Source organism: Scomber japonicus, chromosome 24, assembly GCF_027409825.1.
Source record: "Scomber japonicus isolate fScoJap1 chromosome 24, fScoJap1.pri, whole genome shotgun sequence".
Lineage (NCBI taxonomy): Eukaryota > Metazoa > Chordata > Actinopteri > Scombriformes > Scombridae > Scomber > Scomber japonicus.
Genome location: NC_070601.1, coordinates 13,119,645 through 13,142,276, shown reverse-complemented (window position 1 = coordinate 13,142,276; position 22,632 = coordinate 13,119,645). Strand labels below are relative to the sequence as shown.

The window sequence follows — 22,632 nt, the reverse complement described above, 5'->3', positions numbered from 1 at the left end:
TCAGTCTAATCATTTAGGAAGAGCAGGCCAGCAGACAGCAACAAACGGCACTGAGCCAGAAAAGGAACTGGAGACACTTTACCTCCAACAGCCAATCATGTTTTACTTTCAACAAATTGTAAGCAAACACCCACAGGGGCTTTTGTGTAAAGACTTCAGGTAGTTCATTCACATAATCAAGTAAAACGTCCTCTCAGCTGCTTTAGTCATTGAACTTTCTGGAGCTTCCTGCACCCAAGCAGACTAAGATAAACTACAATTTAACCCCAGTCTGAGTCTGATTACACTCCTGTGAATTCTTGGCACTCCTCAAGTGCCACTTGCCAACAGACCTCTGTATTGATCGGATTGTGATACTTAACGCCCTTTTGTTTCATTCATGAGGGATCAAATTTCTTCCCCACTAACGCAGATAAGAGACAAGAGGCTTTTACATAGAGAAGACCGAAAGCAGTGAACTGAATCACCAATGGAATATTACCCTGACAGCAATAGACAAGTGTCATGTTCGCGTGGCTGAGACGATAAGCTGTGGAGATAAATGTCCCCCACTGTCGTTTAAATGATAAACTGGAGGAATTCCGGCTAGAAAGCTGTCACATCGGGATAATCCTGGACCAGGCGCCGAATTCACACAGGGGGCCGCTCAGAGCACAATCAAGAGGGAGATTTGTCACCGGGGTTTGAATGAGAAATATTGAGAGTATTAGGAAATTTTATGTCCATTTTCTACACATCAAACCGTTGTTGTATTCAAGGATTCGCTGTCCCTGCACGTAGGTGGGTGGGTGTTTTTGTTTAATGTCAACACCAGGAGGGCCAGATGGTTGGAGTTTACCACATCAGGGTGATTCACACACACACACACACACACACACACACACAGAGTCATATGTGACAGACCCCTGAAACACTATAAAAACCCATAGTCATCAAGGCCTGTGCATAATTGATACACGATTTATTGTAAAACACAAGACATTAACATAAAAGAGAGTTCATGTGTTTTTAGAACTGCACTAATTACAAAAGTAACAAAGAAGATTATCAAGCAATGTGCTCCAAGAAACTAGTGCAGGAGAAACAGCTCATACTGCAACTGTATATACTGACATATCCATCACAGTCTAGTGCCTGGTGTATTTTAATGGTAAATAGAAGGAAGATCATACATGTGGACTGTATATGGTATGAAAAGCTAAATTAGATGTGAAAATAATCAATTAGATCTTTTTTCTTTAACTTACAAAAATGTAAACTCATTTGTTTCAATAATAAATGAGTTAATTACCTATTTAAATCACTGTTTCATACTCCCTCCCTGCTTTGAATTTATATATTTGTTACTCACAAGCTTGTTATAGTTGGGAGGATAGTGCACCTCTTTTCAATCACATCTAGCAGGGCTCTAATCCTACTCCATGCTGTTACAGCACAACCCGCTCCGCCGTTCCCCTGACTCTCCATGATATTTATTTTACCCTAATCCAAATAAACACGTGGGCTTCTATGCACTGAGGGCGCAGCGCAGGAAAAAAACTTCTTAATGTTGATTTGTATCTCCAAATCCATGTGTCGGCAGCTGGCAGGTATTAACCTTTAGACTTTCTCCTTTCTCCTGCTTTTTTTGCTCCATCCACCATCTCCATACCTCAGCTTGCTCTTACAGCCAAAATCCAGATTGTTGCTTTTTACCTAAATTCATTGGTCAGCCCCTTCCTTGTAAAAACGTTCCCAGTGTTTTGCACGCTAACTGTCCTTTGAGTGAAGTTAATACTGAGGGTAAGTGGCTTCTCAGGCTTCAAATTGGCAGTAGTTAGTGCTAATGAAGCAGTAATAACTGGGAAAATGCTCTTTATTGTGGTTATTTTTACAGTGATTATGCAGTTACCTATAAGCTGCAGCGGTATGATTACACATAATCACAGTGAGGAGCATTCTTGTGGGTATGTGGGTTTTTTTCATATTCTCCATAATCATTATTGTTGTTCCTAATGCATGCACGCTGTCACAAGAGGAGCATTTTCTTCAAAGGACAGTAGTCGACATATATTAGAAGAAAGGGGGGAAAAACAAGAGAGATTGCTAAAACGAGCTCCTTGGTTACCACACGAATTACCATGGAAACCAATAAAGAATTAAGTCTGGCCAGTTTACAGAATTTAAATGTAATTGGATTAAATTTCTGGATTAAAAATCTGCTTGTTTGGATCAAAGTACCTGTAGTTTGAGTTACAAAGCACAATGAAACAGTCTATCTGTATGAAAGTGTTACAGGACTGGTTCTTTGACTACTAATTATACTGCAGAGTGATGGCTGTGATGATGCAGTCATCATGATCCTAATCATTCATGCACCATGTAGGACCAAATCATTTCCAAAGGTTTTGTACTACAGCTGATTTTTTTTTTTTTGATGATTCAAAACTTAAAAGGGGACCTATTCTTATGCTTTTTCCTTTTCTACTTCCCAGACAAGATGAAAGATTCCCTTATATGGTCATCTGCTCCATGCACAGCACACGGTGTAAGGAGATACTTCACAGTCATTTGGCAGCAGCAGAATAACATTTTACTTTCTACATTACGTTTGCCACTTCAGTCAGCATTTAGCTCACTTGCACTGTCCCACAATAAGCAGGTAATCAGTGAAATCAAGAGAGGACCTGCTGTAATCTTTGTTCGTGCTATCCACTCTCATATTTTTGAGCAGGTTCAGGCTAATCAATCAGAACAGAGTGGGTTCATTAGGAGGCGGGGCTTAAAGAGACAGGAGCTAAAGCAGCCTGTTACAGACAGAGGCTGAACTGAGGGTCTGTGTAAAGAGCCGGTATAAGTTAAATAAGGAGTTTTTTGAAAGGTGAATCATGTGAAACTACTCTAGTGTAGTCCAAGAGTCAAAATATAGAGCTGAAAATTAGCATAATAATAGACCCCCCCCCCCCCCAGACCCCTGCTTTAGACTGTATGCTCAGTTAGAATAACAGCTACATTTCACTTTATGTTCTCAGTTGTGTATGGACTTCATAACAATCACATTTTCCAGTACTGTTGGAACACCTCTGAGAACAATTTGTTATTATCTGCCCTCTGATATAACACACCATCACAACAACAAGGAAAAAAGAAGCAACTGCATTAAAATCTCAACTTGTACTCTCTACAAGTAGCCAATTTTACTGTAGAAATATAAAAGAACTATGAAAACACTTCAGACTGCTCCAAACCTCTGCAATCCTCACAGCCTATAATATTGAGATAAAATACAAAAATAAAAACAGCTGCTTCATGAATTAAAATACTCTCACCAATGTGTCTTGATGTGAGAGGAGACTTCAAAATGTCATGAAGTCAAAAACTCAAAAATGTATTTCATTACAACACTGCAACAAAACTAGTGTTGTAATGTTAGTAGGCAAGCATCCATTCGCCGTCAATGTGCGAGTTAAGGCAACATTAACACCAAATACAGCAGTTCATTTGAAAGGGGGTAGTGCATTTAGGCTGTGGAATAGGGGGCTGCATGGGGCTCACCAAAAAAAAACGTGGACGAGAAGTTGAACCATAATCAACTTTTGCTGAATTGCGATGTGACGTCACAACGCGATGGCCAACCATTTAAGCACAACAATACCAGAAGGTGCCACATTACCACTTAACACTCCAGCTGGTGGGTGTTGGTGCCTTGTGGGGAAAAAAAAATTGCGGCCTGTTCACAAATCTACTCCTATTACAAGTCGTGTTTATTCAAATACAGCAAACGGTCCATCCATGCCGCTCCATATCCATCATGCACTACTCAGCAACATCTCCTGATCTCCATAGACAATGAAGAGAATCTATGGAATTAGCCTGCATAATCACATTCAGTCTGCAATACATAGAAAACAATGGTTACAGGTGTTTTGACACACACCATAGGTCATACTAGCCCCAAAGTCCATCTGTGGCACTTGTGAATGTCATTGGTTTTCCAGGTGTTTGGTCATCTCTGGTGACTATAAAAGGTCTGTACAGGAAATTAATGAGAAAACAGAAGGTTCTCTCCCTAACACCCACCCTTTGTGACACATAAAGGTAACATTTACTTGATTGCGTCAGGAGGGTTTGTTTGCAATCGAACTCCTCCAAGGTTTGCATCTCGGTTATATAATCTACAATATTACCCTGACATTTATTCTTGTCAGGCGATTGAAACAATAACTCAGCTGCTTCGTCACTCGCTGGAAAGAACACTCGGAAAGGCGAGTAAACGTGCGTGGTTGTATTTCTGTTTGCTTTGGTTGCACCGGTGACTCAGCAGTAAATCCCACGTCTCACCAACTGTTTGGGCAGGAAAACACAAGGAGCCAGTCAGACCCATGAAGGGACTGTGTGTAGTGGTGCCACTATGCACCAGAGAACCATTTACTACCTCAAAAGAACCACTCAGTGTGTTTTATATGTGTCTCTTTATGCCTTGTGAGGAAGACTGAGGGTATTTCAGCCAACACCGCTGACCGGTTCCCAGGACCACATGAAATAAACGTACAGAATTTGTGGATTTTTGGGCTTTTCCACTTCAAAAATGACTTAAATATAATTAATTGATATATTTGCAGATGAATTTCGAGTCAAACAGCTGAATGTGTGCAGAATATTAACACTTTCTCTGAACTTTGTTGAGTAAGTAATTAAATTCTATATTAAGCACCTTTTCGAGACGGGTCTCAAAGGGCTTTACAAAGAAAATTGGAAAAGTTGCAACTATAAAGGTTTGGTTCACCCATTCTGGTATCTAACCATACAAATAGTTATATTTCTGTCATTTTAGATATTTTCATACATTTTCTTAATGGTTTCATTGGTGATGTGACACAGTAGATAAAGCAAAAAAAGCTACTGATTGAGGAAGAATGCAAAATCTATATTAAAGAAAGAAATGGTTTTAGTTTTATTGGCCAAGGTTATGAGACATTTGTGAACTGTTTTCTTTAGAAATGCTTCCCACTGAAGAAAAAGTCCCTATTAAAAAAAAAACTGCTGAAAGGACAGCTCAGCTCTCTGGATTATGAGTAATGGTGGTGACACAGTTTAGGAAAGAGGTGTTTCTTTTGAGTTTTTTTAATGTCATTTTTCAATTCTGTGAGCACCACAAACTACATTTCAGTTGACCTCAATTGTATTGAAATGGAAGTAGATTTAACAGAGATGGATATTTCAAAACCTGGGCAAATAAAACCAAAAGTATCTGCTAGGCGAGGTATCCTCTGGAGGTATGTGAGAATATTTTATGAGTGAAGAGAGTTTTTTCTTATCAACACAGTGTTCCAGGAATTCCAAATTCAGGACTGATTTTATCATTAACATTAGTAGTGGTTGTAGTGATGGTGGTGGTAGCAGGAGAAGCAGTAACAAATCTTTTTGCTTAAGGCTGTCTTCTTCGTCTCTGTCTCCTCATCTGGTAGGATGGTACAGCGTTGAACTTGAGCTTCATCCCCCTGGACATCAAACTAACCAACTGGGACGACCTGCCCGAGGCCTTCAGCTGGCGCCAGGAAAATCGAATACAGGTCTGCCCTTCCCGCCAGGCTGTGTGTGCGTGTGTGTGCTTTGATATTCATGGATGTGTGTGGGTGTGCGTGTGGGTCAGAATGTTTACTCCAGGGAGATGTGTACGCTGTAATGTACCCACTTAATGTGTCATTACTGTAAAAACGCCTTTGAGGGGAATTCCACTGAATTTGCCTTTTAGGTTGTAAAATGTGCCAATATTCTCTTCGTTTTGTGGTTTCTGAGATGAATTAAGACCAGAAAAATGTAAATCGTGCCTTTTTCTGGATTTACAAGAGGAGGAATATTTTACATACATATGCATAAGAGTGTTTTAAGTAATGCCACCTTAGAGGCACAATATGAAATGATCTGCCACTAGAGGTCTCTCAATCAAAACAATAACAAAAGACTGAGTTTGATGACTATTCTGTCAACACAACACACCTGGAGGGGCTGCGAGTCAAGGTGCCTATTTAACGTTCAGCTTGTTTCTCAGATAACTTGAGATCCAGACCTTCAGGAGGTTTTTACCAGGAGCTGAATTATCTGAAGGTTGCCTTCTCTCCAAAACAAACAGACACAGTGATTAAAACCAGTAGAAATGCTGAATAAAGCAGTTTCACCTTTAAAAATGAGAGTTTCTCCCATCTTGTTCAGTGGACAAAGACCTCCGGAAGGGCTGCAAGCTGAGCTGCCGCTAACGTTTGCTCAGCTTGTTTCTCTAACAACTTAAGTTCCAGACAGCCAACGACTAAAATCTAAATTCATGCGGTTAAAAATGACCAAAATCTAAAAAGCATATCATCAAAATGTGGCTTAAAATTGGAAAAATAATAAACTTATGACAGTTCCTAGTGGGCAACTATAACGCTGATGCATGTGCAAAGGGGTATGACACCATTGGCAGGTGACCAAATGAAACAGACCAATTAAAATGATGGAATTCTGTTGGTTTAACCATTGTTGGAAACTTGTAGGAGAACGTAACACAACAACAAAACATGTAAAATAGGTCCAGTTGTTTTTAGACAATTTAATGCTAAAAAGTTACATATTATACCTTTAATTCTAGACTAAGATCATTTAGTTTGATATAACAGTCAGCTGGGCTATCTCCCCAATATCTAATGACAGTGACAATGAGTCACAAGGCTGCACGGGGGTTATTAAACCTAACTGATATCTGTGTGTCACTGCGATGTGAAACTAATGATACCACTGATCATGAGGAGGAAGAAGAGCGGCAGCACGGCATCGGGAGCCTGACAGATAGGTGGAGTACGGACGCCCACTTTCAACCACTGCAGAGCCTGGAGGGCGAGAGGCAGGAGGAGGAGGTGTGTGGGGGGGGGGGGGTGATGGAGAGAGAGAGAGGAGAAAAGAGAGGAGGCGGTTTGGGGGTTCAAACAGCCTGAGTCGACCGAGGAAACCGCGGCGAAAGACAGAGAGAGAGAGAGGAAGTGTGGTTTTTATGAGGGTCGTTAAAGTAGACGGATCATCTCCTCAAATGACCCTGCACGCCAACCAGCTAATATTAAATCCTGCAATCTGCCGTGGCAGTAACGGAGCCGCTGACAGACGCCCCACCTGTCACGTTGTTTATGTTGGTTTGTAAAACCAAGGCGTGAGTTGCATCCATCCTCTGACCCATCATTTATGCCCTGTTACACTCCAATTGTCCATCAAAATCAATACTGAGCAAGCGGTTCAGTGTGGGCTGTGACACGTTTTGGACGGAGGAAGCAGTGGTGCGTTAACTCACTTAACGCCCGATCAGAGGCAGCAGGAGCCAAGATGTCTTTAATGAATTCACGGCAAATCATTATCAATTATGTCAGATATCTATGTTTCATGCAAATGGAGCTTTTGGAGGGAATGAAACTTAAATAATACATTTCTGAAAAGATCATTTTGGATTTTAAGCATACTTCATCATCCTCTTCTTTATTCCTTCCATCGACCATGTGGATTTTACTCTGTTATGCTGCTTACAAATCCAAAACATCCCTTATGAAGAGACCAAAACCAACCATGTGTTTGTTTCATGTGTCTATCCCTCAATACTTTCCAGCTTCCATACACTGTCTGTTGCACAAAGCCCCGAGCCCTTCTGTTCCAATGCATACATCTTTAAAAAAGGCTCAGTCATAAAAGGCTAAAAAGGCTAAATCATTTCCTAAAACAGGTGGCGACTACAGTTTGTAGCAAACATTACTCAAACAAGAGGAAATACTACATTTGTTGGGGACTACTTTCAGCTGCGGATTAATACACATTTGGTGCCCAGGTGAGTATTCCTGGCAACAAGACAGAAAATATGAGACTGACTCATAATAAAACTCACCGCTGGGATCAATTTATTATTGGTTTTGGTCTTTTCGTGCCATTTGTGGACAATAAGACAAATACAAAATATCAACAGCCTTCTTCTTGTTTATATTTTCTGGCTATTTTATGCCTTTATTACAGGGACAGCGGAGGGACATGCAACAAGCGTCCGCAGCCGGACTGGAACCTCAGATGTTGCAGTTGCATTATATACGGCATGCTACCAGGGTGCACCCACCACCCTTATTCTTTAAGAGATAAAACCATGATTAACACCTTTGTCCTTCACAGTGATGCATCAAAGCTCTCCCTCTTTCCACCCACACTATATCCGATGCTCACCTATTAACCAATCTGACCTTTGGAAAAACTGGATGCAGGAAACACCTTCACGCTCTGCTCTTCATTCATGCTTCCTGACATCTGACCTCAACGACCTCATGAACAGTTACCAGTATCGAAAGCTTCATCTGTAGTTATTTGTACAATCACATGATCACATCCATCCTGAACTGGATTTGTAGCAATGGCGCATTTTGAAAATCCTCTATGAGTTGAATTCCCTTCTTTTGAAATTTCTAGAAGGTCATTTCAATGTAATTATTTATTTATTTGATTTTTGTCAATGATAACTAATTGGATAATCAGTCGACCCCGAGTTGAATCGATCACACCTCTGTCCAATCAGGTTACGTTCTCTCAGTCATATGATCCATTTTACAAATCGCTCCTGCATAAAAATACATAAAACCTGTCAAAGTTCATACATTCAACATGAAGAAAATGTTTAAAAAGTTCAGAGCGATGGGAAATCCTGCATAAATGAATTTATCTGAAACTGGTGATACACCCCCCGCCCAAAAAAACAAAACATAACATTTAAAAGCATCTCTTTTAAATTGCTCAAACTTGTAACCTTCAAAAAAATATATATATGAGAAAAAAGCCTAGAATTTCTAAGAAGGGGAATTCAAACCACACAAATCCAGATTTCAATGCTTTCTATTCTGTGGAATCCAATTTCAACATGAAGGATTCACCAGTGGTTTAAATTTAATTAAATTTTTCAATTACACATTCAGCCGCTCAGAAGACTTACAATCATTTCAGCCTTTCTTTGCTTCCATTGATGGTGGTACAATGGACAATTGACAGGGAACAAATGGAGAGGGTTTGGGAATTACATGCAGTATGTTTGGCGATAAAGGCCTGAATGAAACTGGGGACAGTGTGATCACAGTATTTGATGGTTTTAACCATGAGACCACCAGGATGCCCCATGGATACTGTTCTTGAAACCAATTAATTATATGAGACCAAATTTACAGTCGCACAGATGGTAAAAAATTAAGTTCAAACCCCCATTTGCATCCTCAAGTCAAATTACTTATTATTCTATTGCATAGTGTTTTTTCTTTTTATTCCTCTTCTGATCTGTTTTACTTGATTGTAGGTATCTGCTGCAGTTTAACTTCTGCCTTGAATAAGTAGTAAGTAATATTTTTGTCGAATGACACATAATCCAACTGCTACAGCTTCAACAAAGAAAGCCTGTGTGTTATGATAGCTTTGAAAACTGTGAGTGTAATGCAGATTGAGTTTTATCTTCACTCAAATCATCTTTTTTTTGTGTGAGAGAAGGTATCATCCATGGAAAGAAAAACACTCCTTCAGTGTAATATACGTAGGTAAATTGCCCATTAGGCCTCAGTGTTTGCTGTGCTATTTGTTATTTTGCCAGGGGATTTTCTTTGAATCTTTGACTTGGCTGAAAGCATAGACAGCTCTCTCTCTCTCTTGGTTTGATGGGTTTTGTTCAGCTATCTGGAAAGCTGTCTCCTTCTGTGTATCTGTGTGTGTGTGTGTGTGTGTGTGTTTGTGTGTGTGTGTGTGTGTGTGTGTGTGCGTGTGTGTATGTGTGCGCTGTGCATGTTTGGAGAGTTTGTTTTCAGCTCAAGTGCATTTTCAAAATTGAAAAAAAAAAAAAAAAGGAGACTCCAATGTCCAAACTATCAATTTGTTTTGAAGATGGAGGCTCCAACCATTTTAATTTCAACTTGAAATCGAATACGAAGTGAGGTGTCGGGTGCACTCTCTGTTTACAGGTGCAGCGCTTCGTGCAGGAGTGGAGCAGCCTGGCGGCCATGAAACAGAAACTGCTCCGACGCAGCGGCCTACTCTTCCACAGTCCTACTCTCGGCTTGCAGCAGCTGGCCACCGCCCAGCGCCCTCATTCCAGCACCAAGAGGTCAGACTCTAGCTGGAGATATGTTCTTGAAAGAAATGTGCTACTTTGACTTTCAAAAAAAACTTCTGATTAAATTTGCTCAAATTCAGGTACTAATCATTAAACATCTCCCCCCAGTACAGGGATTGACTAATTGTAGCTAAGCAACCGTTACTATGCAGAGCAGGCCTGTGGAGCTTTGGGTTTCTCCACTGTAGTAAAAGAGATACTTTTTAAATGAGAGATACATCTTGCTTTATAAGAAATGATCTCCCTTAAAAATCATGTCACTTACTCTTACCCTAACAGCTGAAAACATTGGTTAGAGAATTAGATCTAATTAAAAGTAATACGATACATTACTTTGATTATTTATTACACTTTAAATCAGGGGTGTCAAACATGCGGCCCGTGGGCCAGAACCGGCCCGCCAAGGAGTCCAATCCGATCTTTCCATCCACCCTTTCTTCCTTCCATCCTTCCATCTTTCTTCCCTCCCTTCGATCCTCCCTTTCTTCCTGTCTTCTCTTCCTTCCATCTGTCCTTCCTCCCTTCAATCTCTCTTTCCTTCCTTCCTTCCTTCCTGTCTTCCATCTTTCCTTACTGTCTTCTTTCCTCTTCATTCCATCCTTCCTCCCTTCTTTCGATCCTCCCTTTCTTCCTTCCATCTTTTCTTCCTGTCCTCTCTTCCTTCCTTCCTTTCTTCCTGTCTTCCCTTCCTTCCTTCCTTCCTTCCTTGCTGTCTTCCCTTCCTTCCTTCCTTCCATCTTCTCTTCCTTCCTTCCTTCCTTCCATCTTCTCTTCCTTCCTTCCTTCTTTCCTTCCTTCCTTCCTTCCTTCCTTCCATCTGTCCGTCCTTCCTTCCATCTGTCCTTCCTTCCTTCCTTCCGTCCGTCCGTCCGTCCTTCCTTCCTTCCATCCGTCCGTCCTTCCTTTTAATGGACCGGCTCACATAAGATCACATTGGGCTGTATGTGGCCCTTGAACCCTTGACACCTCTGCTTTAAATAGAGTAACTAGTAACAAAGAAAATGTTCATTATCACTTGCCTACCTGACGTCTCTCATTATATTTTAAACATGAATACAGGTCAAATAAAACTTGCATCTGTGTCCAAATATATATGTGGACCTAACTGAACGTAGTCATCATGTGCACATTTAAGTGTCCTTTCACAGGGTTCCTGTTTAAAAACAAGTCAGCTGGAAACATTAAAAAGTCATCCGGAGACCGCGTTTACAAGCTCGGTCCTGACGTTGGCTTTAATAGCCGGCTAGCTACAGCTGATATCATCTGACAACCAGAGTTTTCATTTCATCTAGCAAAATCCACATTCACTCACTAGAAATGAGGAGGCTGCTTTCGTCTGCCTGCCTGCCTGCCTGCCTGACCTCCAGCGCTTCACTAAATCTGGATTATTAAACAAGGGAACAAAAGAAATGTGTCTTTCTCCCATCAGGCAGAAATAAGTGTAACTTGTGTACATTTGGAAAACGGTGGAAATTTTGGCGAGATGAGTTCCCCACATTTTTGTCAGAATCCAACAATCCAACAGGGGGATGTGTGAGATTTAACATGAAAAACGAGCGGATTTGTAAATGCTAAGTGCCCCAGGCGTCATGGAAGGCAGAATAGTATTTGTGTGTGTGTGTTTGTGTGTGTGTGTGTGGGCGTATCAAAGGGTGTCAGCTGAGGCATGAGAGAGGATGGGATGTGCTGTGTATGTGTACATGTGTGTAGTTTTTTTTTTTCTCTATTTTTTTTGACAAACAAGCATTGTTGCTGACACACTAATTACAGCTGGCGTGGATAGAAGCAGGGAGAGTTTGCCAATTACAGGGTAAACTCCTGTGTGTGTGTGTGTGAGCGAAGAGAGAGAGAGAGAGAGAGACAGTGTGTGTTTCTCAACCGGGGGAACGTGTTTGGGTGCATGAACCTAATCAAGGTGTGAGTAGGAGGCAATTGGCCCGGCTTGATTTGATACCTGTTTGATTTATTCACTAATCAGAACCAATCAAGCTCCAGCTTGGGCTCAGCGGGGCGATCACCGTTCACCTTCCCAGCACTGAGATGCTCAGTTTTCAACTACTCCCAAACTTAATGTACTTTGCCTAGGTTCCCAACACCGTGTGTATTTTCGTCATAAGCCACTCACGGTGATTTACAATGATTTTAGGGGGAGTTAAGAGGATTTTAATCCGGTTTGCATCCTGCCTTAGCACGCCTCATTCCTGAAATTACTGCAGATATTGGCTACGAATGGTTTATTGCTTCTATAACCCCTCATTGTAATTAAAAAAAAAAAAAAAAGATGCACATAATTTTTTTTTCCTTCAGGTATATGCATACTGATTTCGGCACAGCAATGCGGTTGCTAGGCAACACGTGTAAGTAGAAGCAGTTAATAAAGATTCAGTTAACAATTCGATGTTTTCATGAAATTAACTCATCATCTAATCATATACAAAATCAACAAAAGATGCTATTTGCTCAGATTAACAGTAACAGATTCATTAGGAGAGAAGTGCAGCAGTACAACTTTCTATTTGATGATGCAGATTAGATGAAGAAGACTTGTGAGAAACAGATTTGTAAAAGACTAGAATATGAGACGCTCCCCCCTCAATATACTGGCTCCTACACTTCCCATAATGTAGTTTGATGGCATCGTTGCTAGACGTGCCGCCTGAACAAAGGGCCACATCTCTCAAACTCCACAACCTTAGTTTGTTGTTTGGTTTCTGTCGTAAATTTGAAGTCTCGAGCCCAAACTGAGAAAAGACAAGGTTATTGTCTCGGACTTGATAAAGCTGCTGCAGAGCAACAGAAGACATACAGCTGTTTTCAAAGGCTGAGCTGCTTTTTCCGTGACCAGCATACTGAATTTTACGCGTACAGCCACTTTAAAGTAATAATAGTTCAGATTTTCATTATATCAGAGCCTGTTTTTGATACATTTTAAAGCCAGCGTTTATTCAGCTATAGCCATTCAATGTATTTACACTCTTTAATTGCCTCTCTTTAAAGTAGTTGTCATTGAGACCGCCTTTCTCATGCAGAATTCATAACGTGGCGGACCAAAGCAGAGGCATGCAAACATTTCACGTAATGTGGTAAACAACTTTGAATCATGACTTCAACATAAAAGTGTTGGATGACATCGCTGACACTCTTTTTTCTCTCTTTCATTAAAACAATGTGAAGTTTATTTGGCTTTTGGCGCTTTAAACAAACAGTAGTTGCTCTTCTGTTGTATTTCTGACATATTAGATGCGCGATATTAGATGAATATTAGATGAAGATGCGCTGCTGCCGGTAGTTAACTCACATTTTGTATCTAAAATTGGAGGCTATTGTCGCCAAAATCAAGAAAATGTTGAGCATAGTAACTTCAAATACAGCATGTTTATAGACCTCATTATACACAGATTTTTATGCAGCATCAAATTGACTTTAAGCTGTCAGAACATCTGTCAGGTTATTGGTTAAACATACCCTTAAAACAGGAATTTGTTCCTCAGTGTTTCCTCAATGCATCCTCTAAGGTGAACCATTTCAGCTCGTGCAATTTCCAATAAACGAGCTGGGAATTCCTCCCATCTAACACTGAATAGACCGAGTAGACACTGAGGCCAGCCAGCGAGAGCAGCAGTCAATCAAAGCAGCTTCAGCTGGGCCAGACCTGGAGTTGCAGCTCGTTAGTTTGATTTCACACAGCTGAGCAGCGTCTTGGCCCCCGTGCTGAACCGCAGGCTGGCCCCCGGTTGGAGCAGGGCTGCTGTCTGTGGCTCTGCAGGTCTGCAGGTACGCTGTCAGTAACCTGCTGCCACCACGGGCTTGCTACATCACCCCTGCAGCTGGGTGTCAATGGACCGCCAGTGGAAAAGTATGTCCAAATAATCCAGTACACTATAGACTATGGAAAGTTATCTTAAAGGCGCCCTGTGGAGTTTTCCTGTAAACAAACAGTGATGTATACAGTCAGTGTTTCTGACCAACACACACTCCACACAGTCAGGTCTGACAAAGTGTGTTGAGTGTGTTTTCCTCCACATTTTTTAAATATCTTAAATCACACCATGTTTGCTACTATGTTAATGCTTTACTCTCACCACCGTCAAGCTGTACATTCCGTTAAACCTGCAAGAATGTTTATTGTGTTGACCCCGTGCCTTTTTTTTTTTCTTTTCCTTTTTTTCCTTTATGTATTTCGGTCACATGAACTCATGTACACAAAGACTAACAAAGCAAATAATCATATTTCCTCGTTCCATGTGCCTTGTCTCCACCACATCTACTAGTAGCATAGTATAAATAAATAAATAAATAAAGCAGTTTGACAGAAAAGGTGTAGGCTGAAGCATCCTTTCAAGAGAGCGATGATAACTACTTTTGCTGAACGATATATTGTCTCATAAATAATCGCTATAAACGGTATTATTGTCTTTGGGGACCCACTTGTCTAAACATAACTTCACAGTGCTCCTAGCAGCCACACACATAATACATAATACATAATATTTAGTATTTTTAGCAGGTTAAACAATTTTTCTCCCCTGGGTGCACACAAAAAATATTTTCCGTTTGTATCATGATTTAAGAAAACAAAACTGAATATGTTTAGATCATGACAGTAGGTGTAATGCATAAACAGGCAGTAAAATCAACTGTACTCAATTCCAGATTGTCCAAGCACCTTCCTGCATAAAAACATTCAAACACACACATCTACTGTCTCCCAGAAGCGCAGTTGGACCCCAGTTTAGTGTAAGGTATCTCGTTTCATCCAGTCCCAGCGCTGGGACTTTTTTTGAAGCAAAGGAAGCTCCTCTGTTTGATGGAGACTTACCTTCTTCCTCATCTTCCCCTCAGCTTCCACACAAACTTCTCCTCTTTGATGTGTCTCCCTTCTCCACTTTCTCTGCCTCCTGTCATCCATCTCTCCTTCATTTTTTTCTTCTGCCTTCTTCTTTCTATTTTTCCTCCCGAAGAAAGTATACCGTCCAGATGGAGCTGGTGGAAATGCATAAAAAATGTCATTGCATAGCCCCCAGGGCCGAGCAGAAACATTAAAAGCAGATTTTAAACAGTGGCAACACCTTCCTGTTTAAACAGCAGGGTGTTTGACAGACGCTAGTATTTCATTACTAATCAGCAAAACAGTGCAATCAGGATAGAAATGCATAATGTAACTATTTCAAGTAGAATTAAATAACCCATTCACATTTAAATTTCCTTCTTGTATGGAAGTGCTACAATAAGCCTTTGATAGTCCATTCAGTTGAAGAATATACAGTAGATGGTGAATACGCCTGTGAACATTTGAAATATATATATCCATATTTTCTTTAACTGAAATATCTCATTTGGTTTCTGTAGCTTTCCTGTATGTATGTAACCTGACTACAGCATGCCAGATCACTTATGTAATAATCATGTTGTAAAGATAGATTTAAACAGACTAAAATGAAACTGCAGATCATTTTCAGCCCAATTTCCTTTAGTTTAATGGCATTTATTTGTTTTTCTACATGTCTTCTATAGTTCCAGGAGCAGTTCCAGTTATTGATTTTTTTTTTCTTCCAGAGGTGGCCGTGCTACTGTTTGTTTCATCAAGCTAAGTTCAAGAATTGACGTATCTGTCAAAACAAATGTTTGGAAAGCCTGTTAATTATTGATCCACGTAACAATTAGTGAATGGTGTCATCACCTGAGTTGATCATCTGTGAAAGTGCCACATCGTGCTATGGCTACCCCCCCCCCCTCTCCATTCATCTTTTTTTACAGTATCCCCCTCTTTTTTTGTGAAGCCAGTTTTGCTTTGCTAATGATCTGCTACCACAGCAACGCACTTAGAAGTCACTACTCCCAGCCAATAAATAGTTCCAGCACATAACCCTGAACAAACAAACAAGACATGACGTATTCATTTCTGAGCTGTAGAGGAGCTTTAACTGAAGAGAGCCAGGCTAACCGTTTCCCCCTGCTTCCAGTCTTTATGCTAAGCTAAGCTAGCTGTAACTTCAAACAGTAGAGTGGTTTAACAGTATTAAGTGAAGCCCGGCCGACACTGGAGTTTTGGGGCCAGTACCAATATTAGGGGGTAAAATTCCAATAGATATATACCGATACTGATATATCTGGGATAGGTCAATATCGGTTGACCGATATATCGGCCAGGCTCTAGAATATTTCCAAAACTATTCCTTTAATGATAATGTTGTTCAAGTCAGAAGACACTGGTTCATACTCTGCCTAAGTGTCCTTGAGCAGGACACAGAGTCCATTACAACAGGCGCACTGAAGTCTGACCTTTGACCAATTTGTAGAGGAGCAAACAGAGCATATAATTAGTCTCTGGGGGCTGTTAGAGTGTTATTCTCCCTCTGAGCTACCTGGAGACGTTTGGTGATTGGTCGCTTCTCCCTCAGGACCACAGGAATTTACTCCCATCCTGAACCAAACACGTCACCAATTCTTTTTTTTTTTTTACCTCTTTTGTATTTGGTGTCAAGTCTGACATCCCGGGGTCATTTTAATCCTGCCCTGCATTGACATGGAAGTGTTTCGACTTGCACACCTAGCATCTGTAATACGCAGGCCATAAAAACCAGTGGCGGGGCAGATGGATTAGATTAGATGATTGACGATCCCTGTGGGGAAATTAGATTGCTGCAGTAGCAATAGTAATAGGATTCAGCAGGGAAAGAGGACAGAGCATAAGCACATAAATAGAATAGAAAATAAGCAATGAAAGGAAGGATTTGTGCAGTTAAGCACAGTTTGGTGCCAAGACAAATATAAAAGTGCATCTGGCATTGCATTTGCAATAAGGCGTTTGTTGAGTTTTTTGTCGGTACTGTGGGTGGTGGTGTGTGTTCCATTTTTGTGGGCGAGTCCCTGGATTACTGCAGCCCTGCCCAGATGACTAAGATTACCGCTGTGCTTGATCAACATCAAATTTCCTCCTTTACCTGCTAATGCTGTCCGGAGAGAGTTTATGAATCTGTCTCCTTGACGCTACTCCCCCATGCTCTCCAATGTGTGAATCAGCTCTCCTTCATCCAGGAGCCTCTCGGTTATATAACATCAACAGCATCTACCATTCCCTCACAGCCCCGCTTCTCCTGTTTTTTTTTATTTTCCGCAGGTACCTCAGTCGAGACGAGGTGGCCCAGGCCTCCACCAGCAAGGCCCAGCAGGAGGGCGGCAGCGTCAGGCTGGTCACCAAGGAGACCTTCTTCGCCAAGAGGAGGTCCGCCTCTTCTCTAACTCCACCTGCTTCAGAGAGGTAGGTTAGACGGACAGATATGCGTGGGTGGATGGTGAGGGCAGGAAAGGTTAAGCTGTCCTCAGGTCTTTGAAAAGTCTATAATGTTTTCTTGTCTCGAAGTTTTACACAACAGATAAATATAAAACATTTAAAATTAAGATGTAGGTGTATTTGTCTGGTTTATTACAGTTACAAAATCACCACAAACAAACAGTATCTAGGTTTAACTGATCAATCTGGTACAGCTCAGAGATCACGTCCAGTCTTGTTTGCCGTTTGCAAAGATGAGGTTTCATCGCCTGCACATGAAGGTGATTTGCCTCATCACGTGGCTTCCCTCTTTGGGATTTTCATTTTCCTTCCCTCAGCTGTCTCCATGGAGACCCGTATGTGCCTTGTGGGAGAGGCACAAAGGCCCGCTGAGTGTGTTAGTACAGTAAATATAGACCATAATACAATCTACTGGCTGAGATGCAATGGCCAGCTCACCCCAGGAGGGATATCGCTATGGAAACCTGCAGCAAAGCACACACTGCACGTGCTCACATGGGCACATATGTGCGCAGCAACTGGCATCATGTACAAAATGTCTTTAATAGTCCATCAAGTGTCTTAGTGTGCTGTTTAGAATTTGCATTTTATTTTTACACCTTGAAGAACTGTAAAAGTATCTTTAATGAGGAAAAAAATGTGTTTTCTTTACTGCCTATCCTCTAGAGGGTCACAGGATCTGGAGATGGGCAATCACAGGACTATCATATAGATGTAGATATATATAGAGAAATAGATAGAGAGATAGATAGAGAACCATTAACACTCATATTCACACCTACGGGCAATTTAGAGTCCCCAGTGAACACAGGAGGGCCCTGGCTGACCAGTGTGTTCAAACCCTCTTGCTGTGAGGCGACAGCACATATACATACATTCCTCTTATTTGTACTGTATAACATCATCTGCATAGAACTCGTTCTTATATATAATATTCATCTCACATACATCCACTTAGTCCCATATGCAAATAGCTTTTTCTGTGCATAGATATGACTTTAATCTAATCTAAAAATGTTGTTGAAAAGTGTACCTAATATTTTGTTCCCTTCATGTATCTTAATGGAGTGGACAAAATATTAGCAACACCATTCAATATAATGCACTCTAGTACACCACTACCCGTTATGGCCTTAATAATAAACGAAGTACCTTTCTCAACCCTCAAACCAACAGCTGATAATGTATGAGCTGTAAATGTAGAATTTATAGCTGAGCTGTTGTACAGGGGTTCCTAATAAAGTGATCGCTGAGTGTATTTTCTACTAAATTTTTATTATAGTTCAGCAAAATAAGGCCACATTTTCAGAAACCTCTATGACTTCTACAAATTGTGCTTAAAATGAGGAAATTGTTGATTAAGTTCAGCAGAACTTCTGACCAAAAAAAAAACCACACTTAGCCTATTAGCCTAAATAAAAATGTGGGGCTCCAATACAAACTGAGATGCACCAGATTTTCCCCTCAGTGAAACTCTCCGGTGGGGTTGACTCACTGTCCACCAAAAGTTTACAGCTTTTTAAAAATAGAATCTTCCCTCCCGATCAACAGAAAGCTGTAATCGCCAGCGTCAGATCTTAATCCTCTCTCGTGCCTTTAGTTTCCTTTGGTATAAAAAGCATGCATCAGAGATCAGTTGGGGTTGTAAACACTGACAGGCTGCGTGCCGTTTGCTGAAGGCGTGTTGAGCGATTTCTGGGGTTTTAAGTATGACTTTTCAGAGAGTTACCTCATGCTGCGATGTAGAGCTACCAACACGCTCGCTTGCTTTTATGCATATATGAATTGTAATTACTTGGAAGCTAAATGCAAAGCACATACATTAATTCTCTTTAAATTGTGTTGATAACATTATTTAAATAGAAATACATTATTTAAAGTTCTGTGATGTTAATTTTTTTTTTTTGGTATTTCTGGGTTACTTTTTTTTTTTTTCTAAAGTACCACCTCTCTCAGTTTGGGCACACCAGGAAAAAAAATCTATTTCTGTCTCTCTTTCATCCACTAGACTGTGCTGGCACAGCATTCGTCTCTTGGTACTTCCAATTTTTTTGGTATCTTCTCAACTTTGAAGTAGCAAGGTTCATTTTTTTTTGAGGGGTTTCTTCTCCATTTCAATGATTAAATCTCTCTCTGTAGTGCTCTGTCTTTCTGGCTCTTTGTTCCTCTCTCTGTCTGTCTGAATTGTAAACCGTGGGGAAAGAGAATTTAGTCCATCTGTCCCCTCCAATGTGGCTCTAGCACCCTGCTGGGACAACATGGCATACGGCCAAACCCTCGCCGTCCTCTGCCAAAAGGACGGGCGTGTGCACATACACACAGATGATATTTTCGGCAAGCTGCATCACCATCATGCATACACACACACACACACACACACACACACACAAACAGAGTATGTACACATTTCACACATGCACACCATCCATATGTCCATCAGCTCTGCATCTGCAGCTCACAAAAGCACTTTTTTCTTTTTTTAATTGAATTAACATTATATATATAGTACTATAAGCACTGAGCTCTTCATTGAATGTGGCTTTTAGCTTACAGACTGATATTTATCACATTCAGTCAAGGTAACATCTCTTTCACGTTTGGTGCACAAAGGGCTAAAAATCAGTCGCAGCACTCTGCAACACTTACATGGTATCTGAACAAATAGGGTATAATATATAGAATAGACTGCATTTCAATTTTGACACCTCTTAATACTGCATTTTGTTAGACCCTCTCATTCTCATTTGATCAGAATATGCTCAAATTTAAGCATTTACACTGGACAGAGCTATCATGAGTTCTCAAATAGGGAACTGAGCCTTTTTTTTTTTTTTTTAATTCCTAATTTCTCCTGTTTCACAAGTATATTTTCACCATTAGAATGTGTCCTTTTAAAGGGCTATTCCAGCAATCTATTAATGCACTTTGATAAAGTAGGGGGGGCTTGCAAGAGACATATTTAAGAAGAGAATGATCAAAACCGCAGCAGTACAGGATGAGATATTCTAACCTTTAGCTCAAAGTATCACTGAAGCTTCAAAAACACTTAATCCTACATTTCCCATAAAATCTGTAAATCTTTTCCTGCCTGTTAAATGCTTCATCTTTTAAACTTGGTGCCTCCAGTTTTTCTGTCAAACCTTTATGTCTAAAATTGACCCTGTTAGATAAACACTTTTGTCATGCACCAATTCATACTAGTCGCTTCTGCTTTTGATGTTCAATGTCAAGCTTTTGCTGCTGTTATTTTTTTTTAACCCAGCCTTCTTCAGTAGCGCTGTGTAGAAGCTTGTTACCGTGCCAACCTTGACTTTTATTTGACATCTGGCCATTATGTGAACACACGCTACAATTTAAGAGTTTAATCAATTGTGTCATTTTATACAATCTTATATTATTAGGGAGACACTTTCAGGGCTTCACCTTCACCTCCTGGCTCACATCTCACATGCAAACATCACATTATGAGAATTTACAATATCTATAAAACCAAGATGATTTAGATGTAAGCGCTGACGTCTTTGGTCTGAATTATAGGTTAAAGGTTAAGATATGATCAGCCAAAGAAGCCTTTGTTCCGGTAACTAATTGTAATCGCTTTCTCTTTCTATCTGTGTCTCTGCAGGGAGGACAAGCCGTCCTGTGAGACAGTGGAGGAGCGGCCGTCATCAGAGTCTGGCTACCTGCAGGCAGTGGACAGTCAGGGTGTCCCTCTGTGTCTGTCCTGCCAGCAGGCGTGCTCTACCTCCGGTGGGGCCTGGGACACCCGATTCTGCAGCCACAGGTTTAATGACGCACCACATACTATATAGGAGCTTCTGCAGCTTTCAATACACAGAAAATGATCATGGACAGGTTTTTTTGTAAAAAGTGGAGCTGCTCAAAAAGTTATAGAAAGTATGAAAGTAACTGCATGTACTCTGCTTGTAGCACCAGATGAGGGCTTTACTGCATGAGGACAATGTAGGCAGTCTTCAGTAAGATGTCAGCCACAGAAAAGCATGTTAAATTAAGTTTAATTAGTTTGTGTAACTGTGATTGCTTAAACTTTCCAGCACTGGTTGTCCTCTGTGCCAGAGCCCACCCATCTGGCTCCTAAAATTAAATTGTACTCCGAGCTCTAAGAAGCCGAATTTTTGAGGTTTTGTGCAAAACAAACTACAAATAACTCTGCAGACGTCATCTTGTCGCTTTACTAGATCTGCTTTGTAAAAAGACTGATGGCTTAAATACATTGCTGTTCCCATATTAAATGACAGTAATTACAGTGGTTTCAACAGCTTCAATTTGAACAGAAATATAAAGAATATTTTTTCGATGCAAAAAAGAAAAAAATGCTGATTCTGTCTCTGCAATGGCTTGTTGTCCTTGAGCGAGACACTGCACCCTTTCCCTCTGGTGCACATGGTCACTCTAAATTCTTTTAACCAAAAAATAAAATAAAATCCTACTTTTGTGCATCCCTGAAGTCTTCCTACCCATTTAAGGATAAAAATTCAATTTCCTTGAGTGGTTTTTCAAGAGATAAATTCAGGTCGTTCTGTCAGGGTGAGATACTTCACTCCTCTACGTCAGGCTGTTATCAGACTTCAGGACTGTGACTCTTTTTGTTAATGTTTAAAACCCTTGTACCTCACTAGGGACATTTTTGGCTTTTTAATTGTGATTTTTCAATCACTTTAGCTGCATTAATGCATACGGTAGACATTTCAGTCAGACTGTGGATTTTCTTTTCATATTCAGTTCAACCTCAGCTCCTATAATAAGTCAATAATGAACTGTGTAGCTATAATTAAGACAGATCAGATCCTTTGATCTCATTACAGCCGAAAACCATTATTCTTTTATATCAAGCTTTCCATCTAGAGCCTTTTTCTGACCAGATTGACCAAATAAATGCTATTTTCCTGGTTTCCACTAGGGGCATTACTGCTGTATTATAGGACACTGCAGACTGGTGGAGCAAATGTCTGCAACTAAAATGATGGGATGTGTGTGTGTGTGTGTGTGTGTGTGTGTGTGTGTGTGTGTGTGTGTGTGTGTGTGTGTGTGTGTGTGTGTGTGTGTGTGTGTGTGTGTGTGTGTGTTGGCAGCTATAGAGTTACGGTACTGAAAGTAACCCCCCCCCCAGGCATTTGCAGGGTTAAAATTCTGAAAAGGAATAAATATGTTAATATATAGTATTTGTATGACAGTTTTAGGAAGGGAGCATCTACTG

At 40.6% G+C, this 22,632-nt stretch overlaps 1 protein-coding gene across 2 annotated transcripts in view; it reads left to right on the top strand.

Annotated features, from left to right (window-relative positions):
- Positions 1–22,632, top strand: part of zranb3 (zinc finger, RAN-binding domain containing 3) — an 80,670-nt gene that overhangs the window by 51,801 nt on the left and 6,237 nt on the right. For both annotated transcript variants that reach the window (XM_053314464.1, XM_053314463.1), the window contains exons 15-18: positions 5,448–5,552; positions 9,969–10,111; positions 17,241–17,381; positions 21,040–21,198. In XM_053314464.1, the coding sequence (XP_053170439.1) occupies positions 5,448–5,552; positions 9,969–10,111; positions 17,241–17,381; positions 21,040–21,198 (548 nt within the window). The remainder of the gene's footprint in view (positions 1–5,447; positions 5,553–9,968; positions 10,112–17,240; positions 17,382–21,039; positions 21,199–22,632) is intronic.